The sequence below is a fragment of the Cyprinodon tularosa genome, unplaced genomic scaffold (genome assembly GCF_016077235.1).
Source record: "Cyprinodon tularosa strain WSP-4 unplaced genomic scaffold, ASM1607723v1 ctg7, whole genome shotgun sequence".
In the NCBI taxonomy this organism is placed as follows: domain Eukaryota; kingdom Metazoa; phylum Chordata; class Actinopteri; order Cyprinodontiformes; family Cyprinodontidae; genus Cyprinodon; species Cyprinodon tularosa.
Genome location: NW_024039451.1, coordinates 1,208,838 through 1,231,967, shown reverse-complemented (window position 1 = coordinate 1,231,967; position 23,130 = coordinate 1,208,838). Strand labels below are relative to the sequence as shown.

At 41.8% G+C, this 23,130-nt stretch overlaps 1 protein-coding gene across 1 annotated transcript in view; it reads right to left on the bottom strand.

Annotated features, from left to right (window-relative positions):
- The window catches only part of tsc1b (TSC complex subunit 1b), a 41,839-nt gene that overhangs the window by 6,817 nt on the left and 11,892 nt on the right, over nt 1-23,130 (bottom strand). The window contains exons 4-16 of the mRNA XM_038268273.1: nt 22,350-22,502; nt 19,094-19,238; nt 18,855-19,009; nt 18,706-18,779; nt 18,425-18,603; nt 17,025-17,140; nt 14,224-14,389; nt 13,995-14,116; nt 13,596-13,689; nt 13,256-13,363; nt 6,816-7,458; nt 4,135-4,178; nt 190-356 (exon numbers count right to left, since the gene is read on the bottom strand). Of these exons, the coding sequence (XP_038124201.1) occupies nt 190-356; nt 4,135-4,178; nt 6,816-7,458; nt 13,256-13,363; nt 13,596-13,689; nt 13,995-14,116; nt 14,224-14,389; nt 17,025-17,140; nt 18,425-18,603; nt 18,706-18,779; nt 18,855-19,009; nt 19,094-19,238; nt 22,350-22,502 (2,166 nt within the window). The remainder of the gene's footprint in view (nt 1-189; nt 357-4,134; nt 4,179-6,815; nt 7,459-13,255; nt 13,364-13,595; nt 13,690-13,994; nt 14,117-14,223; nt 14,390-17,024; nt 17,141-18,424; nt 18,604-18,705; nt 18,780-18,854; nt 19,010-19,093; nt 19,239-22,349; nt 22,503-23,130) is intronic.

Here is a 23,130-nt window from a genome sequence, read left to right as displayed (position 1 = left end):
AGGATATAGAAATTTTCTACATTTTGGGACAATATGGTCTGATAAAGAGTACATTTACATACATGTTTAAGCCAGAATGATTTGACATTTAAATATTATTTCCCTACGACTTTAATTCTATCCTGATGTTAATCCTGTTTAGGTGAGAAAGAAGTATTGCATGTTAGCTTCAACCACTGTGAAACTTGCCATTGCATTGTTCTGCTCCTCCAGCGCAGTGGCATTGATGATCCGTCGGAGGAGCCGTCGGTTGCGGACGGCGTGCTGCTCCCTCTTGTAGCGCTCGTACAGCAGCTGGTTGTGCAGCAGGAGCAGCTGGCTGCGCAGCGTGTGGAGCTCGTCCAGAGGAGCCGAGCCTGAGAAAAAAAAGGAAGCATTTCCATTGTTAAGAAGGAGAGAACAAGAGACTTAAGAGAAGAAAATGGAGGCAGAAGGCATTTAGGTGGAAGATCAGAAATCTGGATTGCTTATTTTTAGAGACTGTTGAATGTTCTTCAGATGTAGAAGCGATCCTTCTTCAGATGAACTGCATTATCATGACTACAGTAACCTTCAAAGAGGACGTCCATTTTTGGCGTTTCTAAAATAACAAGTCCTGTTTTATCTTGCCTTTGTTAGAGGTCACACATGACATCAGTTGGTGGGTTGTCCGCCCTTCCATCGCTCCGCCTTACAATTTCAAAGAACTAAAGCAAATCTACCAAAACATGGCCTTCCACCTAAACAGAAAGGACATGAGAGGAGAGCATCAAGGAGAGCCGCAGAGATCCAACACTCTGGGAATATCTGTCCTGCTGACTACCATCTATATAACTATGTGCACAAGACAAATCTGCTTGTGGTCACGAAGGGGCCAGAGAAAAAATTCAATTTCTTGTCAGATCAACATATAGAAAAGATTTTGTTTGTCGTTTGCTAAAATTCAAATAGGACACAGAAAATATTTTGAGGAAAGTGTGCTGGCTAAAACAGCCTAAATGTAAAAAAAAAACAAAAAACAAAAAACTTACACTGTTCTTTAGGTCACTGACATACACTGTGCAATATTTTCAATCAGCTACAGCTCAAACTGTGCGACAAAACCACAGAGTTTAAAAGTTCACAGCTCATGATGCATGTTCTCACAATGTGACACCTGACGCTCTGATGCGACATTACGACAGCCGACTGAATTTCAAACATGTTTGATTTTTTACCGACCCTATGATTCCTAAACAGGAGGGGGGGGGGGGGGGGGGGGGGGGGGGTCGTGAGAGGCTGATCAACTGTTGTTACCTCCTGTCCACTACACGACACAAGATCAGGCTGATAGACGACTTGATCGAAAAAGTCTTGCATGACTGGAAAATCGGCAAGAAAGTGGTAAAGAAAAAAAATCGTACAGTGTATGCCCGGCTTAACACCGTTATCATTTCTAAAAACACAACGCTTATAGGGTAGACGGTGGTGCCACTGTCATACTGTGGGGACGGTTAATGGAAAATGGATAAGGCAAACTTGGAAACATTTCAAGGTTCATATTTCATAGGGATGGAACAGTTTATGAAAACCGTCCGAACCGTTCGCTTGGACTGTCTCGGTTCGGTTCGCGTGTGTTGCGTTCGGTTCAGGCGCTGCTCCTTTTTCTCATAGGCGAAGCGTTTACACTCCAGAGCAGAAGGTGGCAGTACTGCGACCAAAGCCAACCACCAGTAGTAAACAAGAAGAAGAAGCGAAGCAGCGTAGCCGGGTGTAGCAGAAAAAAATCAGTTGTTATAGAGAATTGTGTGGGTATGGCGAGTGGGAAAGAACAGGAGTTGGAAGACGCGCCAGCAGCACTTTATAGGTCTGCTGTATGGGACCGCTTTGCATTTAGAGTGACCTACGATGACAGCGGAAAGAAAGTTGTTGATAAAAGTGAAACAGTGTGCAAGCATTGTGCAACACGTTTTATTTATTCTAACAGTAACACGACCAACATGTCAGGCTAACAATCGACATTTACCGAATCGAACCGAAAACCGTGACCACGAAATCGTGAACCGAACCGAACCAGGGATTTTGTGAACCGTTCCACCCCTAATATTTCAGCAGGATAACAACCCTAAACATACAGCCAGAGCAGCGATAGAATGGCTTAAGTCAAAGGATATTCATGTCTTGGAGGGCCTAGTCAAAGTCCAGATTTAAAATAGTTAGATAATCTGTAGGACTTTAATAGTCCAGAATAATCTTCATCCAGCTGATGAAGCCTGATTTCTGTTGGAAATAAGAGTAGAAAAACAATTCTACCATCTAGCTCTACACATAAAAGACACACAGTGAAAAACCGGCAGATGAAATCGACAAGAAATACATTTAAGTGGAAAAAGAAAAACTTCAGTGGGTGGAGAAACTTTTGCATAGCTTAGGCAGTCCTGAAACAGCTTCTCCCCTTCAGCAGACTTGTTTAGGTTCAATAGAAATGACATGACTTCTATCAGGAGAAGCAGGAAGGATTATTAAATAATGACACACTGGCGTGCAGAGTCGTAGCCCCCTTTTTCTTATTTTGCTGGGGTCTGCAGCTGGAGAAAATGAGATTCTTGTGGCCTGGCATCCAAACAAAAGAAGCAAATCTCTAAATGGAAGGAATTCATCTGAACTGTGGGAATTTTGTTTTGATAAACCTCAGCTGAAACTTGGTAACACTTTAACATACCGATCATGTCTCAGAGCATGTGACAAATCACTGGTCCTCCTCTGATGATTCCCTGACTGCACAGCTTAGAAAACATGTAAGCTCTGCACTAAGAGGCAAAGTTAGTCTAATCAACTGAGAGCCGACGGTTAAACTCTTTAAAACAACAAAATACATTTTGTTTTGATCAGAAACGGTAACTCACATCCATGCATCGTTGAAGCTACTTATAAAGTCTCCATCTTCTTTTTTAGGTTTTTCTTTCTTAGAATTCAAATTAATTTTCAACATTCACTTCTGTCTGTGGTTTCATGGAAAAATATCCAATAAGAATTACTGGATATTTCTGGATAAAAAATAATTTAGCTCTGACTAAACGGATGTTAAACAATATACTGCATTTTCTGGACTACAGAGCGGACCTCACTATAAGCTGTGCCCACTAATTTATTTGGAAACACAGAAACGTACATATATAAGCCACACCAGGCTCCAAGTCGCTGAAATCTACTGAACCATCTCCCACCAAACCTGTAGGGCGAGCTCTACATATAGGCCCTGGAGTAGGGACGAAGAAGAATGCTAGCTCCTGTTAGCTTGTTGGAGCTTAGAGCTTCTACTGAAAGATGGGGCTTGGTCAAATCTTTATTTCAGCTCTGCAGGAGTTCAGCCCAGTCTCTTCATTAGTTCCACAGCTTTAATGCGGCATCTAGATGCCAAAATGTGTCAATTCGGTACATTTGTTTTCCATCAGGCCTGCTGCTAGCATGTTTTGTGCTAAATGAAAATTAGCCCCTTTTTCTTTCATTACAAACTTTGACCTGCCCCGCTGGTAAAGAGGAAAAACCCACAGAAAAGCCGCAACTTATTATAAGCTGCATGGTTCAAAGCATAGGAAAAATTTGCGTCTTATAGTACGGAAAATACGGTAAATTAATTAACATTAAGAAGTTATGTTCCCTCCCCCAGAGAGTGGTAACAGTTTCTGGAGCAGTTTTCTACTTGCAGAATTAAAACCATCTCATGCATCCCTTTATGTACAAGTGCTTAGATTGCCACAATAGTAATTCTGTATTTGATTGACTAGTAAACAGGGGTGACCTGAAATCCCCCCCAAAAACAAGCTGGGGGCTGATGTGCCAGAATCAATCAATGTTGAAAACATCTGAGGAAAAACGCTGATGAGAATAATTGTTCAAATTTGTGTCAAGTTTATGTGAAATAGCATATCTTAGGGGAGGGTGATATGTGTCTCTTATACATCCAACATTAATAGAGGCCTAGGACAGATGACCCTAAACCAGCAAAGCTCCATTCCAGCCTCCTTATACGTCCTAGGGAGCTCTAGTTCAGGCAAGAAGCAGAATGCTAAACTGTTTAAATTATCCCGTTTATATTTGTCATTACATGATCATTTACCAACTATGTTTTATTGAAGATCAAAAAAGAAATGCTCTTATTTTGCCGTGCCTTACCTCCAAAGTGTGTCCAGTCAGCTGACTTACTTGGCAAAGGTAATCTGGAAAAAAAAGAGAATAAACATCAAAAAGGTTTAGAATATGGTTACATCCTTTTTTTATATTCGCTGCAGCTAAAAAAGAAACACAAACAGCAGTTATTGATGTTAAGGCAGCACTGGTTGTAACTCGTTACTGTGCTGCTCCGCCTTGCTGGGTGAACTGTGTGTTTTGTTTCGTTTTGGGTTTTTTTATTAGATGCAGGGATGATCAGACTGTGGGATAAAGCGACTGTGGTGAAGCGACTTGCAGGGACTTTTAACGCTGAGAGGACCTTCTCTTGTCGGGACAGTCGCTGTGTGGGGGATTTGTTCAGCCATGTTCTCCCGACAGGTCAGGGATGTTTGGTGGGGTGATTTTCTTGTGACTGCAGCCTTTGACCAGTGCCTCCTAAGGGTGTCAGCCTCAGACTATGTCATGTCCTCATGCAGCCAGATGAGTTAGCTGTTATAGAAACAACATTGCACCAAAAACTAACATCTTTTCCACCTGTTATGGAGCAAATCTGTTGTGGATTTGGCTGATGGGGACCAACTATGGCTGAGTTGTGTCCAGCCTGTGGACCATGCTGTGTCTTTGGTCCACATCCACCTCCCATAGCAGCTGTTTTGGTTCCTGTTACCGAAGGAACTCTAGAGGCCATGTTGTTCAACAGGATAAAGATCTTCTTTTCTAATATTTGTGAATTGAATCTGCTGTGGGATCCTTGGGGGGGCCTGGTCTGTGTCTGACTTACAGTGCAGCCATTTTTGTCTAAAAGTCATCCTTCCTGGGTTGGTGGCAATTGTGTTGCAGGAGAAACATCAAATTTTCACTTTTTTGAAGCAAATCTTGTCATTCACACCTCAAGCTCACAAACAGTGTCTCTAATCTCCCAGAACTGGACACTTGGATGTCATTATTATTATTATCGATTAATGAGTGAATCTAAAGTTGGTAAGATGGTTGATATTTGTATCAATAGGGTTTTTCAATAACGTAACTTTTTCTACCATGCTTATTGGTATCATGTCTTTTTTCATCATGTCAGAAACGCTTTACACTCTTCTGTACTTACCTTTACCACTTTTCTGCACTTATCTTATCCAAGTAGGCAATAACTTAAGGAGCATGTCGAAATTTATTTTAAAAATCGAAAAACCTGAATAAATAAATGCTCATATTGCATCCTTGCGGTCATGAAACAGTGTAAAGTAGTCCTGCACACACCAATTGGACTACTTTGTGTCTCCTTATTTTTCTTGCAACTATTATACTCTGGCTCAACCTGAGGTTGAAATGCGGCGCCCTCTTCTGTACGTCGCCATATTACACTGAAATAGGGTTTGTGTAAGAAGACGTTATTAACAATCACATTGGAAGAAAAGTGTATCTGAAAAACTGTTACTCTAAAAATTAGGCATCAATGAGTAACTTTTGACCAAAGTATAAGCTTCATTTGATATATATTAAATGACTTTTTTGTACAATGTAAAAAATTGGGCGAGTGTCATTGCTCCCCATGGGTCGCTCTTCTCAAGAACTCGCCTATGTAACATGAGAGGGTGAAATCCGTCGCTAAATGAGTCATGTGACCTAAAGAACTGCTTTACTCTGCGCTCACCTTGAGAATTAATGCTAACCAAGCTAAACCTTGTAAAGCAACAAAACAAATCTGACATATTTTTGGTTCAGTGAAGTACGATTTATTCTAGTGGGGTGAATGTGTACCCTCGTGAGACCATCCTGATCTCGCGAGCTTTCAAGATTTCACTCTCTAATCAGTCTGGAGACTCTCCGTTGAAAAAAATTTGGAGCCGTTCACCAAACGAACGTCCAATCAGCGTTGGCTTTGAGGCGGGTTGAGGTGTGAAGCAACGAGAAGCGCGACAGTTCAGTCTAAAGAACATGGCGGCTTCAGCCGATGAAACTAGCATTAGCGTGGCTATCGAGCAAGTTTTATCGGAATTACAGAGTATTTCTTCACTGATAGAAGAGCAAAAAACTGCTCTGGAGGCTTTTCTCAGAGGAAAAGATGTTTTTGCAATACTCCCGACTGGTTTCGGCAAGAGTTTGATCTATCAATTGGCTCTTCGTCATCTCTCTGTTAGTACGTCATATGCTTTGTTGATCTGATTGGTTTATTTGGCCCGTCTATCACCAACATCGGCCAATCAGCAGACCAGTATTTTCGCCCCTTCACAAAATTACTTCTGCGGAAGGTTTCCAGATGGACATGCGGAGCAAATCCATCTGGCGGAGTCAGGTTAGTGAATGTTGCCTTGAATTTAAAAGAAACTCCTGAAATGAATCTGAAATGCTGGTCCAAGGTGTCATAGTTCTGGAAGTCATAATTAAAGCGCCCCCTGGTGGCTAAATGTTACATAGTGTTACTTTAAATGCAAATCAATTACTTGATTTCCAATCCCAACAGACAGAAAAAAGCACAAAGAATGGAAATCCAGAAAATAAAAAAAATTCTGAGTTAGTTTGTGGTAACAGGTTATAAAATGTCAATTAACTCCTTTAAATCTGAGAGTAGAATCCTGTAAAAGCCTAAAAGGTTAGTCTTCTACAGCTTTAAAAACACAAAAAAATGTTAATTTAACGATTCACTATGAAGCATGAAAGGACAGCTGAGTCAAAGCAGAATCTCTCACCTCTTGAGAACTTTATCATGGGCGTCACTCCCCTGCTGAACAAGGCGATCCAGCACCTCCAGTGGTGAAGCAGACACCACCCCTTCCTCCTCCCCATCCTCCAGACCCTCTTCCTGCTGCAGCAGCCTCTCCATCGCCACCTTGTGGACCGCCTCCGACGTTTTCTGGCCCACAAACAGCGAGGCGGCCCTCGGCAGGGCCAAGGCGAACAAGGACTCGTAGGGCAACGGCGCCGGCGTCTTGCTGCATGGGCTCGGTGAGAACATCTCCAACTTGCCCACTTCACCGTCGGGGCCTGAGGGGCTCCTGTGCAGGTGGTGATCGATGGGGGTAAAACCGGACTGAAAGGACCAGGCCTGCTCGATGGCGGAGCTCCGGCTTTCACCGCCTGCTGCTGCTACTCTTTCGCTACCGACGGCAGTGCTGCTGCTTGCGGCGTTCTCGGCTCTGTCTGGTGTCGATGCAGCGTAACGGGCCTCTCTGACTGCTCCTAATGGGTGGGCATTGGTGGAGGGCGTCTGGTTTTGCGTTTGGCGGCCTGTGAGGGTCTCAGTGGTATGAAAGAAAGGGGAGTCATAGCCCCTCAGCCCTGAGAGCTCCTGCTTATCTTCAGTGAGTTTCATCAGCTCCTCTGTGATGGCAGCTGAAGCAGAGACACATGAAGATGGTTATTATGCATAACTGGACTCATGAGAGCCATACTGGTCATAGAGATAAAAGGAACATTTCTGTCCATTTATAATAGCGACTTTCACAGATACATACCAGAAACCACACAGAGATGAAAAATGGAGCCTGACACTAATGCCATGTCCACACCTAATGCTATTTTAGCAGCAAAAAAAGCTTCTGCTTCCTTAATGAGTGATGCTTTTACACATTAAGGTCATACAAGCATCAAGAGCATCTTTGTCGCAGAGAGTGACTTTGCTATATTTGCTGTGATAAGCTGGTAAAATGTAGTTTTAATTTGTTTTTAAGTGAGAAAGTTCACCTTAAAACATCGTCTGTGCAGCAGTGTTAATTTCGTCAACCAGGACGATGATGAAAATATTTCATTAACGCCCCTTTTTCCCGTGACGATGACGAGACGATGACGCACAAAAATTGTTTCCAGAAAATAAAAATATGACGAGAATAAAAAAGGAAAAGACCAGACGAAATTTACAAGCCATGGACGAATGGACATTCAAAAATTTTATTGTTTATAACTAATTTGTAATTGTTAATATACCGTATTTTCACGACCATAAGGCGCACCGTACTAAAAGGCGCAGTCTCAGTTATGTGTCCCATTTCTGTATTTAACACACACATAAGGCGCACCGGACTATAGGGCGCATTTTTTATATACAGGTGCTGGTCATAAAATTAGAATATCATGAAAAAGTAGATTGATTTCAGTAATTCCATTTAAAAAGTGAAACTTGTATATTATATTCATACATTACATACAAACTCATATATTTCAGATGTTTATTTTGTTTAATTTTGATGATTACAAATGACAACAAATGAAAATCTCAAATTCATCATATCAGAAAATTAGAATATTGTGAAAAGGTTCAAAATTGATGGCCCCTGGTGCCACACTCTAATCAGCTAATTAACTCAAACCACCTGCAAAAGCCTTTAAATGGTCTTTCAGTCTAGTTCTATAGGCTACACAATCATGGGGAAGACTGCTGACTTGACAGTTGTCCAAAAGACGACCATCGACACCTTGCACAAGGAGGGCAAGACACAAAAGGTCATCGCTAAAGAGGCTGGCTGTTCACAGAGCTCAGTGTCCAAGCACATTAATAGAGAGGCGAAGGGAAGGAAAAGATGTGGTCGAAAAAAGTGTACAAGCAAGAGAGATAACCGCACCCTGGAGAGGATTGTGAAACAAAACCCCTTCAAAAATGTGGGGGAGATTCACAAAGAGTGGACTGCAGCTGGAGTGAGTGCTTCAAGAACCACCACACACAGACGTTATGAAAGACATGGGTTTCTGCTGTCGCATTCCTTGTGTCAAGCCACTCTTGAACCACAGACAGCGTCAGAAGCGTCTTGCCTGGGCTAAAGAGAAACAGGACTGGACTGCTGGTGAGTGGTCCAAAGTCATGTTCTCTGATGAAAGTAAATTTTGCATTTCCTTTGGAAATCAAGGTCCCAGAGTCTGGAGGAAAAGAAGAGAGGCACTTCATCCACGTTGCTTGAAGTCCAGTGTAAAGTTTCCACAGTCAGTGATGGTTTGGGGTGCCATGTCATCTGCTGGTGTTGGTCCATTGTGTTTTCTGAGGTCCAGGGTCAACGCAGCCACATACCAGGAAGTTTTAGAGCACTTCATGCTTCCTGCAGCTGACCAACTTTTTGGAGATGCAGATTTCATTTTCCAACAGGACTTGGCACCTGCACACAGTGCCAAAGCTACCAGTACCTGGTTGAAGGACCATGGTATCCCTGTTCTTAATTGGCCAGCAAACTCTCCTGACCTTAACCCCATAGAAAATCTATGGGGTATTGTGAAGAAGAAGATGCAATACACCAGACCCAACAATTCAGAAGAGCTAAAAGCCACTATTAGAGCAACCTGGGCTATCATAACACCTGAGCAGTGCCACAGACTGATCGACTCCATGCCACGCCGCATTGCTGCAGTAATACAGGCCAAAGGAGGCCCAACTAAATACTGAGTGCTGTACATGCTCATACTTTTCATGTTCATACTTTTCAGTTGGCCAACATTTCTATAAATCCTTTGTTTTTATTGGTCTTCAGTAATATTCTAATTTTCTGATATGATGAATTTGAGATTTTCATTTGTTGTCATTTGTAATCATCAAAATTAAACAAAATAAACATCTGAAATATATGAGTTTGTATGTAATGTATGAATATAATATACAAGTTTCACTTTTTAAATGGAATTACTGAAATCAATCTACTTTTTCATGATATTCTAATTTTATGACCAGCACCTGTACAGGTGCATGTCCTCTACTACCTTTAAATAGCTCTACTGCGTATTTAAAAAATACAGCGGGCCCAAAACTGAGTATGGCTGTGCTTTATTCATGTATTTATTACAAAGTATTAATCAAACCTGCGAGCTGGCCATGAGACAGACACATCGCAGATGACACAGCGCTGTGATTACTCCTAAATTAACTTAAAATCCTGAAACCTGCCGACGGAATATGTTCGCTTTTATTGCCGGTATCCTGGTGCCTGCACTGTAAATTATTTAGATGAAAAACACCTGCCAGCCGCCGCGGTGAGGCTGCTGTTGAAGGGATTTCTGCTGTCGGTGCACCGCTGGTATGTGGGGGTCTGAGCGCCTCCGACAGAAATAGATAATCTGGATGAACTGACTGCAATTAAGTTTTCAGGTGGCCTTTCTCACTTAAAAACATATTAAAACTACTTTATTCCCCTGATCACAGCAAATATAGCTGCAAGATTTAGATTATTTAGATGAAAAAACACCTGCCAGCCGCCGCGGTGAAGAGGAGGAGACCCGGCCAGAGGCTGCTGTTGAATTAAGTTTTCAGGTAGAAAAATAGAGCGGGAGCAAAACTGAGTATGTTTGTGCTTTATTCATGTATTTATTACAAAGTATTAATCAAACCCATCAAAGTCATCATCCTGTTTCTGAATTAAACAGCTGCGCTAAATCAGACATGCCAGTTTCCCCTTCTTCGCTGTCAGAGTCACTTTCCGTGCAGCGCGGCTCCTCAGAAATGATGCCGGCTTTTGCGAAAGCTTGAACAATAGAGCCAGCAGACACTTTAGTCCAAGCATCTGCAATCCATCCGCAAACGGTGGCGTAACTTGCCCGGCGCTGCCTTCCATTTATCCTGAAACTGTGGTCTCCGTCTGTCATCCATCGCTCCCACGCCGCTCGCAGCCTTACTTTGAACGGCCGCTTCACACCGATGTCGAGCGGTTGAAGTTCCTTTGTCAGACCCCCGGAATAACGGCGAGCACAGCGTTCATTTGATTCACCTTTTTTTAACATCGGCTGTGAAATGGGCACGCAGCGATGGTGATGCGTGGAAAAAAGCACCTGGTCTCCTCACATACACCTGCCTTTCATCATCTCCTCATCCATCCAGCCTTTTTCATTTGCGTTAATATCATATGTCATCAGAGCGCTGTGTCTGTCTCGCTGTCAGCTCCCAGATCAGCTTCTCTGATTGGTTGATGCGGCGCGTCCAGCAGCAAAACTTCAATTTTTCCATCTCGAGCAGCAGCAGCGCGTTGGCGGTGCGTCAGATGCTTAAACGCTCCTGCAGCTCAAAACGCGCTGCGGGACCTTTTGCTGCGCCTATACGCGCGTCAACCATTGACTTTGCATGTAAACTCGCTGCTTCTGCTGCACCTGCTGGGTCCGGTTCACACCGATGTGGAGCGGTTGAACAGGGAGCACAGTGTTAATTTGTTTCCCCATGTTTTTCACATCAGCTGTGAGATGGGCACGCATGGAGTTACATATTAACAGCGATGGTGATGAGTGGAAAAAAAACACCTGGTCTCCTTACATTCAGCCACTCTTTCATCATCTCCTCAATGAGGTGGTCTCAAAAGTCGCAGTTACAACACACATAGGGCGCACCGCACATTTTAAGGGAAAAAAAAGACGTTTAAGTGCGCCTTATAGTCGTGAAAATACGGTAAGTGTTTCTTTAACTTCATAGAAGACTATGCGTTGTTGCCCTGTTTGTCCCTACATGGCGCCTGTTCCACAGTGCCTCGCACCGCTCAGTCAGTAGTAGCAGAGGGCTTATACTGGTCACAGCTAACCATGGCTAGCTCAACTTCGCAGTCATGGCGTCGGGCTCGGATACCGGTGCACGATTTGTTAGAGGAGCACGGGCGGAAACAACGCCTGGATGTATGGAGCCATTTCGTTTAAAACACAAAGGACAACAAAACCTGCATGATAATGACTGACACCACAGCCAAATCAGACATTGGGGAAGGAAGGGAAGTCTGTTGCAGAGATGTTGGGAGCACTCCCACTGTACAAACCTGGCGCCAAAGAGCAGAAAGCCCCAGAAAACTCAATGGCAAATTGGATTGGTCGTTCTGGCCTGCCTGCAAGGACCATTGAGGATGAAGACTTTGTGGATATGATGAAACAAGCCGACAAAAGGTTCAATGTGTGCAGTATGATATATGTTAAAAAGAGAACCAGTGTGTGTGTATGAAGAAGTTCTATTCTGCACAGTGTTATACAAATAAAATAGAGAAAATGTGTGGAGAGGTTTTATTTTGTATAGTGTGATATGTTAAAAAGAGAAGTTGTGTGTGGAGAAGTACTATTATTTACAGTGTTGACTTAAACTGTGTTTTTCAACCCATGTCCTCAAGGCACACTGCCCTGCATGTTTTAGATGTTTCCCAGCTTCCACACACCTGTTATCAATTGATAGCAAATTATCAGGCTTTGCTGAACTGCAATCATCTGAATCAGGTGTGCTGAAGCTCAGAAACATCCAAAACATGCTGAGCAGTGAGCCTAGAGAACCAGGGTTGAAAAACACTGGACTAAAATTACTAAAATTTGACAAAGATTAAAATTGATTTTCGTCATTTAGACTAAGACTAAATTGGGAAGGCAATGACCAAATATGACTAAGAATAAAATTGATTTTCGTCATTGTGACTAAGACTAAATCAGAAAAGGCTGACGAAATCAACACTGCTGTGCAGTCAGTTCATCAAGATTACAATCCTGCCTTAGAGTATAATTTTGCTGTCAGACCCCCACATACCGGCAGTGCACTGTCACTGGGAATCCCAAGTAGCAGCTGCCTTAGTCCCAGTCGCCTCTTGGGAGTTTTTTTTCCCCCACTACTGTTCGTGGCGGCTGGAAATAAATTTTTTCTACTTCCACCTAGTAGTAGCTTTTTTTCAGATGTATGGTGAAAAGTACAGGCACCAGAACAACAAAAGCGAACATAATTTGCGGCAGGTTTCGACATTTTAATCTAATTAAGGCATTAATAAACAGTTTCAGTGCAGTGATCATATTGATCTGCATCAGCAGCACTGTCTTTCACCTTGCCAGGTTTCAGATCAGCTGCACTGATTGGTTGATGTTGCACGTCGAGCAGCAAGAGTTAACTTATTCCAAGTCAGGCACCTGCTGCTTGTGAAGCCCGCCCTGCGCTTCAGTCGCTCTTAAGCTCATGATGCGCTGCTCCTGCTTCTCGAGACGCGATGCAGGGCCTTTTGATGCGCCTTGATGTGCGTCAACCATTGACTTTGCATGTACTTCTGCTGCTCCAAAATCGCTTAATGTGAACATAGCATTAATCTTATTCTATTCAATTTTTAAAATCGATGCAGTTTGTTGTTCTTCCGATTCTTTCAATGAATTACTTATTGTAATCACATTGACTGAGTCAAAAACTGCCCATTTCCATAATTGTTGGCGGCTGAAAACTCACCTTCTTCTCTTTCCTTCTCCGTTCTCAGTTGAAGGTCAAGCTCCTGCCTCTTTAGGAAAACTGACAGCTCTGTCAGCGTCATAGAGACATTCGCTGCACTTCCTGCGTCTGATGAAAAGCAAACAGATGATTAAAGATGGAATCAGGTTCATCCAAGTAGGATAGATGAGATCTAAAATAAAAACTATTATCTGCAGATCTTTGGCCAAACAGCAGTGCGGGAATCTTATGGGTCTTTAAATGTTTTAATTCTTTCTTGTTTCCTGACCAGATTCGTTAGCCTGCTGTTATATCTTTTTCTTTTGAACAGGGGATCTAATCCAGCTGTGACGTGTCTAACCTCTGGCTGGAGCTGCCTCTCCACTCTTCTCCGTCTCTCTGACTTGTTCCTGTCTCACCAGCCCAGGCTTGTTGCTCTCTCCTTGTCGACGATCCTGAAAAACATTCAATTATGACTTCATTTTTGTACAAAAATATGTTTACCTGCTTTGATCCTTAAACCAGAGTTTACAAATAGTAACGACAATCGTGGTCACCAAGATAGCTTTTAGCTCAGGTGTTGGAAAAGTATTTTTTCTAAAAGAAAGCCATGTTGTCTTAAAAGTGCATTGAAGCAGAATATAAATACACAGAAATGGCCACAAAAACATAAGAATCACTTTAAGGGTGTCCAGCCGTGACGCCATTTCTCTTAATAATAATAGCAATAATAAAACAGCAGTTACTGCAGTTATCGTACCTTTCTAGGAGGACTGGATTGGACTGTGCTGGTTGGTAAGGAGATTACTGGGAAGTCATCTGACAGAGTAGGAGGAGGAGATGAGGTGGCTGGAGTGCTGGATGCAGGCGTTCCTTTTCCTCCTGCTCAGAGCAAAAACATGGACAGAAAATGAAGTGAATTGAGGATTTTAGCAGCTTGATCAGAATTACTGAGGGGGTAGGATGGTTTCTGTATATTCGGTCGGTACCTGATGTGCAGTGGAAGCGGCTGGGAAGGTGTGAGGCACTGTGGGAGAGCTCCAGGTTGGGCGACATGCCTCGTGAGGAAGGGGGCGTGGCCATACCGCACAGCGAGGAGGGGCTCCACAGAGGGTCTTTCCCCCCACAGGATGAATTCAGTTCACTGTTTGAGTTCTGCACAAACAGAGACGGGTCAAATTCATTCAGCAGGACATTAGGAAAACAATCAACCAAATGGCTGCTAAGACTTCAACAATATCTGGGTTTTATGCTTTTAAGGCCAACATTTTCACTTGTTTTCCAGTTCAGCTCCAAAAATGATATGGAATCTACTTTAATAAGATCATTAGCTTATATCCATTCTTTAAGTTTTATAGTTCCGCACGGTGTATCAAGAATACTGTACAGCAGGGGTCGGTCGATCATTGCCTCAGGTACACTACAGAAAAGTTGATGAAGTCAATAAATCCCGTTACCTTAAAGGAATAGTACACCCAAAACATGATTAGCCTTCGTTTTCTACTCACCCCCATGCTGAACAACACTCTGGAGTACTTTTTTGATATCTCAAATGCATCTGGAGATCTGGGAGGCTTCTTGCTGTCTGCTGACATTCAAATAATGGAGGTCCATAGCGCCCGAGGCAGAAAGGTCCATAAAAGTCCACAAAAAACTTGTCAATATTCCTCCATACTGCTCGTCCAATGTATTCCAAGTGTCCTGAGTGGGTAGCGTCCATAATTTACTCGAAACGAAGTCATTTAGAATGTTTTTAGAGCATAAACAGTAGTGTATAGGATTTCCTAAAAGCACGCGCCTGCGAGTTCACGAGTCTACGGAAACCGCGGCAGACCAAACCAGATGAAAGTGCGCATTCAGCGTCTGCTCTGCCGATAATGCAAGCGTAGAAGAAGAAATGTGCTGTTTACCTGTGCAAAGAAAGAAACAACGAAAGAAAAATGTCTGAGGACTTCAGTGTTGAGGAAGAGCAGGAGTTCTTTGCCGAGCTGAATGCGCTGGTTTGGTCTGCCGGCTTCCGTAGCGTCGTGAGCGCGCATGTGCGCGCTTTCAGGAAATACTATACACTACTGTTTATGCTCTAAAAACATTCTTAATGACTTCGTTTCGAGTAAATTCTGGATGCTATCCACTCAGGACACTTGGAATACATTGGACGAGCAGTATGGAGGAATATTGACACGTTTTTTGTGGACTTTTATGGACCTTTCTGTCTCGGTCACCATAGACCTCCATTATTTGAATGTCAGCAGACAGCAAGAAGCCTCCCAGATCTCCAGATGCATTTGAGATATCAAAAAAGTACTCCAGGGTGTTGTTCAGCATGGGGGTGAGTAGAAAATGAAGGCTAATCATGTTTGGGGTGTACTATTCCTTTAACGTCTCCAACTTGATTGCAGGTTTAAGATCCCGGCTTTACCAGTAGCACCATCCGGCGCTATGTTTATAAGCGGGTCATACTAACTCACTGCGTCAACCTCTGAGTTGGGTAGCAGCCGAAAGGATACAAACATTTGAATTTTTATAATAATAAACAGAATAATTAGCAGATATCTTATTGTTAAACAACATCTGTAAGCTTTTTTTTTTTTTTTTTTTTTATAAAAGTCAAACCTAATCCCATTTTTATCACTGATTTGGCTTCATTAGGAAGCCTGGAAACCGGTACTATGAATCATCTAGTTTACAGAAGTTAACTAAACTACTATCCAGAAGCTGTGAATCCTATATTAACATTTCTGATTCAACAAATAGGTCTAATAGACCTGAGTGAAGTTGACCCCTCCACCTTTTTTAAATCAGACAAAATTAGTGTCAAACATTTGTTCTACGTTTGTACAAAAAAAATTTTCGTTAGTGCCGCTATCGTTTTAAAGCTATAAAGAAATATTTCTAGAGGTCATCAAAGGTCAACCAGCCCCCCCACCTATTTCAAATCAGGCGAAATGGGTGTCAATTAACTCAGCTCCGTTTGTGCAGCAAAAATTTCGTTTGTGCTGCTTTGGCTTTGAAGATATTAATAAAAATGTAAAGGTCAAAAGGTCAACCAGCCCCCCCACCTTTTTCAAATTAGACACAATTGGTGTCAAATGTTTGTGCTACATTTGTGGAGCAAAAATTTTCGTTTGTGCCGCTTTCATTTTAAAGATATAAAGAGATGTTTCTAGAGGTCATCAAAGGTCAACCAGGTGTCTAATAGGGATGTGAACTATACCTGTTATCTATGAAATAAACAAGACTCGTTTTAAGTTTCATAGTTTATAAACTATTTCCTAAATTAAAATGTAATCCTCTTTCTCCTTATTAGTTCAAATGCATTACCAGACTTACTTTTGCAAGAACACACTGAAGAGTGAGACGCCTATTTAATTGTATTTGTATGTAATACTTATTAGTCCTATCATGTTTATATTCTTATTTTAGGTCCATTAGTGATGCAGAATTGATTTTCTATTTTGAAGGGTCACTTTAAAAGTTCATCATGTTCCCAGTTTATATTTCTAGTTGATGACTTTTAGCAATAGGTACTTAATTTAGAAAAAAAATTATTATTTTTTTTTTTGGTTTTCTTTTTGTGAATCAGATCAGCAGCCCAGTGACATTCAGTCCTGACATTCTGCACCTTTTAGATATGCCTCTGTTTTAACACACATGAGTGATATTCTAAGGACTCTGGAGACCTAAGCCCTTTAATTCAGGAGTGTTGGACCAGGAGCAGATCTCAAAGCTGCAGGATATTGGCCCTCACAGATTTAAGGGCCAATATTCCTTCCGTAAGGGATGCTCTTACCTGCCGCCTGGAGGCCTGCGGGCTGCGACAGGGCTGTGTCCCTGAGAGGGGAGGCAAGGACAGGGGCGTGGGGAGCGGCTGCCGTGGAGTCGAGAATGGGGTCGAAGAAGAGCTTCCTATTAAGGAGGAACAGTCAACACAAGTTTACATATAAAATCTGCTAATGCAGTGAAGTCAATCATAGCAGCTAATTTGTTTCTTAAAAGATTTTCCTATAAACTGCTTTTAACCAGTTAAAAAAAGGAAAAATATCCAGTTTTTGTGCCTTTATGTTGAATGCACACCTCAATGTTGCTGCCATTTGTCACGACTACAGATGTGTTCATTAAAGGCACACTATGCAACATTTTTCAGTGAATTAATGTGTTCCATAACGTTATGGATGACTAAATGAGTCATTTCAGGTTGAACAAAGGTATTCTCGGCCGCCCTGGTGGTCTGTGGGGGAAATACTGCACTTGCAACTGCAGGAGCACCGACCCGCACCCACAGGCTCAGAAGTCTCGTGAGAGTCAGTCTTGCTTTACGGCGAGAACTGCTACACCCCCCAGTTAAAAGCATTCTCGTTGCTAGCACAGTGGCAATCTTTGTGCAGTTATGCTAAGTTCACGCAGCAAAAGCAGCAAAATCGCGTCTGCTGCTTCATTTTTGCTGCTTGTACCAGTTAGTTCTGACGCGCGGCTGAAGCAGCTTTGCTGCTCTGCCTGCGCAGTGCAAAAGTGTGTCTGAGGCGCATTGGGCGGAGCTTCACTATCCTTTCTCTGCCTTGCAGCTATATTTGCTGTGATCAGTGGGAATAAAGTAGTTTTAATATGTGTTTAAGCGAGAAAATACACCTGAAAACGTAATCAGTGCAGTCAGTTCATTCAGATTATTATCCTGCCTTCAATATTTTTTCTGTCGGAGCCGCTCAGACCCCCACATACCAGGGATGCGCCGACAGTATGGATCCCTTCATCAGCAGCGGTTCACCGCGGCAGCTGGTAGGTGTTTTTCATCTAAATAATCCAAACTGCATATTCTGCCGGCAGATTTCTGCATTTTAAGTTAATTTAGGCGTCAATAAACTGTTTAGGAGGAGTGATCATCAGCGCTGTGTCTCTCTCCCTGCGCACCCGACGCGCTGCTTCAGCTGCTCAGACGTGCTGCGCCTGGTGCTCAAAACGAGCCGCGGGACCTTGTAGAAGAGCTGCATATTCATGTTCTGCAGTAAATCTGACCTGCTGGTCGGCTCCCTCTAGTGGTTTGCTTCTTTTCCATGTTGTGGGTCACGTTTGCAGCTTTTTCATATATTGCATCTATTTTCTGTGATTAATAAATGTTTCTTGGTGTGCCCTTCTTTTGGATTTGATATTAGTGGTGCGTTGAGGCTCGTGTTGCAGTTTCCTGTGTTTTCTCACCGTAGCTGCTGTGGAGGTCTGTGTATGGGCTGGAAGTGGAGTCTTGGGCGCGCAGGTGGGTTTGGGGGTAGAAGTTCTCAGGCATGGTGGCGTAGCCCTCCTCACAGGAAGCCTCCTTTGGGTCTAGGGACACTTTGGCACATTCAATGACGATATCATGGATTTCATACTTTTTCCACCTGGTGTAAAACCAGAGAACCATCAGAAAGAAAACAAAAAAGTGATTCCTAGGAGAAAGATTAGAGGATTATGTTTGTTTAGGTATAAGAGGGTGGGTTTACCTGGTTGGGTCGAGCTCATGGTCCTTGGTTCCCGTCACCAGCTCAGGATGTATGCGAACATGTTCAAGCATTGGCTGAAGGGGTTTAAACAAAACTATTAAAAACTTTTCCCCAGTTTAGCAGCAGCAGATTCATCAGTCATGCCTCACCTTCACCACCTCCTCAAAGGTTTCCATGTTCTCCTTCATGCTGTAATGGGAGCGAAGGTAAGACACGAAGTTACACGGATACATCCCATAGAGTCTGTGGAAGAGGGAGTAGACGCTGGCATGCAGGTGGATCAGGTAAACCTCAGATACGTGGCCTGGAAGGAAGGGAAATATTCAGGAATGTTAGCCTGATGCTGCCAACCCACAGCCAAGGAGGCTGCAGCGGTATTCTGACCTACCCGGATTCTTGAGGTTCCAAGATGCCAAGCGGCCGAAGATATCAAAGTACTCCCACAGGTGTTGCTTCCCAGCTTGAGGGATCATGGGCAACAGGGTGATGAGAACCAGCACCCCGGTTATGAGTACGACTACATCTGTATCTGTCTGCAAGAGAAACAGTTTTTGATTTTATGTTGAGGACAAAAAAAAAAAAGAAAGAAAAACACACAGATTACAGAGCATAAAAATACTAAGAGAAGCCTCCATTTTCATTTTTTTAAACATGGGGGACAATTAATCAGTTTGTTGTATGGTTTAATAAAAAGATAAAACGAGGAGCGGTAACTTCCATCGAGGGATGGGCCAGTGTTAAACTGACAGTCTGATGATTTCAACCCTTTAAAAGGTCAAGTTACCATTTTGGGTCAAATGAAGCCCTCCCTTCATCCTTCAGTCAGGTCTAGAAGCACATAATTTCTTTCCAACCATTCAGCAAAGATACTAGGTGGTACTAGTACACATCATTTCAGTACAGGACCAGTTAGATGAGACCTTGGATGATATTGTACTGACTTACCCATTATTTGTAACTCAAGTAAAAAAAAAAGTAAGGTGGAAAAAAGTGTCATATAAAGTAAAAAAGTAAGAAATGTAAGTTCATCTATCAACATTAATGCTCTAAGATTATGTTTTAATAAAATATTTGCATATTTTACTCTGTGTTTTTAAGGAATACCTTATTGAAGCACGTTTGTTATCTTTTTTAACATATGAGGTCAAGTGACATTATTTCACTGAGTCCCTTATGAAGGGTAAAGGTACGGAAGAGGATTAGGGCCACTAAAAAAAAAAAGTTAACTGATTTTTAAATTTTATTTCAGTGTAACATGGGAAAAAAGTCAGAATTCTGACTTTTTTCTCAGAATTCTGAGATTAAAGTCAGAATTCTGACTTTTTTCTCAGAATTCTGAGATTACAGTCAGAATTCTGAGAAAAAAGTCAGAATTCTGAGAATAAAGTCAGAATTCTGAGAAAAAAGTCAGAATTCTGAGAATAAAGTCAGAATTCTGAGAAAAAAGTCAGAATTCTGAGAATAAAGTCAGAATTCTGAGAATAAAGTCAGAATTCTGAGATTAAAGTCAGAATTCTGAGAAAAAAGTCAGAATTCTGAGAATAAAGTCAGAATTCTGAGAAAAAAGTCAGAATTCTGAGAATAAAGTCAGAATTCTGAGAAAAAAGTCAGAATTCTGAGAATAAAGTCAGAATTCTGAGAATAAAGTCAGAATTCTGAGATTAAAGTCAGAATTCTGAAATTAAAGTCAGAATTCTGAGATTACAGTCAGAATTCTGAGAAAAAAGTCAGAATTCTGAGATTAAAGTCAGAATTCTGAGAATAAAGTCAGAATTCTGAGATTAAAGTCAGAATTCTGACTTTTTTCCCATAGTAAACTGAAATAAAATTTAAAAATCAGTTAACTTTTTTTTTCTTTTTGAGTGGCCTTACTCTTCTTCCGTATAAAGGCCAGAGCACAACGGCTGCGTACGACTTTTTAATCCCCGATCCGACTTTTTCCATGTTACACCGATTGCGTATAGAGAGGCTCCGACTAGGCAGGGTGAGCAGATCTGCGCAGATTGTCTTTCACTTATGTCTTTGTGCTATACACAAATTAAAACAATTTACCAGATTTGCCTTTGACAGATTATTAAGTTATTAAAACAAAAATAAAATTAAAATAAAAAAATACCACCGCAGCTATAAAGCAAAGCCCCACTTGACGACTCTATGCAGTATCTCAAACCAGAACAGATAGAGAATTTTCACATATTAATAATGTAATGAGATCTACCTCTAAAGAAAAGGAAAACATAGCATTAAATGCCGTGGGACGGTTTATATGCTGAATGAGGCCATAAGAGCTGATTGTCAGACAGAGATCTGGGAAGTCTTTTTTTTCATAAAGATTTGAAAGAGATGCGCTTTGCTTACCTGCTCAATCTGCCCCTCGTTATTTTGTTTTTGTGAGGCATAAAGAAGATCAATAATACAGACGCAATGATTTTTTTTTTTTGAGAGTGATAAACTGCTCTTTCTGTCCCTCATCGTTTTTGTGAAGCTTAAAGAGTATCACTACTTTATCGCTTTTCTGTCCTCCTGAACTCCCATCATGGGTAAAATATTATTTTTTTAATCATTCTTCATCGTTTTTGCATGAGTCTGTCCAGCTTACTAGAAAACGCAATGTGTAACTCTTTGACTGAATGTTTCCCCGAGTAATTAAAAGACTTTATTTTGTATTTTTCCCTCAAAGCGAATGTGTTTTACCTTGTATCCATACCTCTCTTCCTGTTAGACCCACGAAATTGCCGCTAAATTGCTGCGTAGACCGACAACCTCAGAGCTACCGAAGCCCCCTTGCGTAAAATCATGTCAGGTGTGATCAACCCCATTGACTCTCAATTAGCGCCAAACGCCACAACCACCACGATTTTCTGTCAGATCAGAAGCAAAATCGGATTTGGTGTGTCCTGGCCTTTGAGCTAAAATATAACGGCATCATGACTACAGCTCTATTTCCAAAATGTCTGAATAAAAAAATAAAAAAATTCGGCATTTCAGCATCATCTCTTCAGCCATAGTTAACTTTAATTGCTGTTGGATGCTGGTTTTAGATCAGAGGTGTCGTGCTGAAATTTCTCTCCCTTGCAGGCTCACTCTGTCCTTTAAGTGGGAATTAACAGCTATGATTTTTGGCACCTATATGAATATTTAAATTCACAAAGAAGTAGGAACGAGTGTTCAGAAGGTGGGCGGCTACAGAGGGAATTGGTGCTTTCACCTTTCAATTTAAACTAATCAAATGCACATGTGCAGGGGGAGAAGATGTGAGCAGCACAATCACCAAGGTGTCTACCTCAGTAACTGCATGACTTTTAATTCACTACGTGACTGATGCTAAATTTAGCTTGTTCATTTCAGGACAAACTTTACCCTGAATCTTGTAAATAGTGCTGGGTGATGAACTGCTTCCTCTGGCTGCACTGTCCGGACGCACAAAGGGCAAACTTCCCGTTCCAATTCATTGTCATTCACAGAAATTTTGCCTCGCTCCATTCCCGCGTAAACCACACCCAGTTACAGTTTACTTTGCACCAGTGGCCTAATTCTCACCATTGAATCCCTGTCCACCCCTACTTTTGATTGTTAGTTTCAAAGGACTTCCAGAAAATCTATATCTACTATATTCCTACTTTGTGTGAAAAAGGGATGGATACCTTCAGGCATTTCAGCAGAGAGAGCAGGAGCGGGTAACGGGCGATCTTGTGGATCCAAGATGGCTGCTTGCGGACCACGTGGCCGAGCAGCATGAGGGTGGGCAGCCGGCAAGCTGGTTTGGCCATACAGTCGTTCATCTTGTCTAGAAGGTGCTGCAGGAGATGGACAACTTACTCAGATGTGAATGCAAGAAAACACTGTATGATAAAATTATTATAATTTTTTTTTTTGCTTAAAAAAGGGAAAGTTGATTAAGTGGTTTTCAGGGTTCCTACAGTATAAGTCAAGTTAAATTCAAGACTTTTTAAGACTTTTTAATGCCACTTGAAATAAAAATTTAAGACCAAATTCACAAGAAACACAAGAAAAATCCGCTTGTGACAACTTAACCCAAAGGTTTATTTTAACATAAACCACTTCACCAATGTTTAAAATTTTGAAAAGCTTCCCATACAGGAAGAAAGCTAAAAACACACAAATGACAGATATATTTTAATAATTATTTAACTGAATTCACAAACTTTGTTTTAGCAGGGAACAAAACAAATCAGTTTTAAAGCCACAACATAACCAGTGCTAAGTCTTTTTGGCAGCCATTTTCCTTTGTAACGTTTTCTTAGTATGTTTGATTTGGTGATAAGTGGAGGCGTTGCAGAGACAAGGGTGGAACAAAACTGAGAAATACCGGCTGTTTCTCGGTAACTCGATTTGGACGATTTGTGTTTCGCGCTTCGCATGTGACTCCACTGCCTTAATTCCCATCGTTCCGAGCTTGAATGA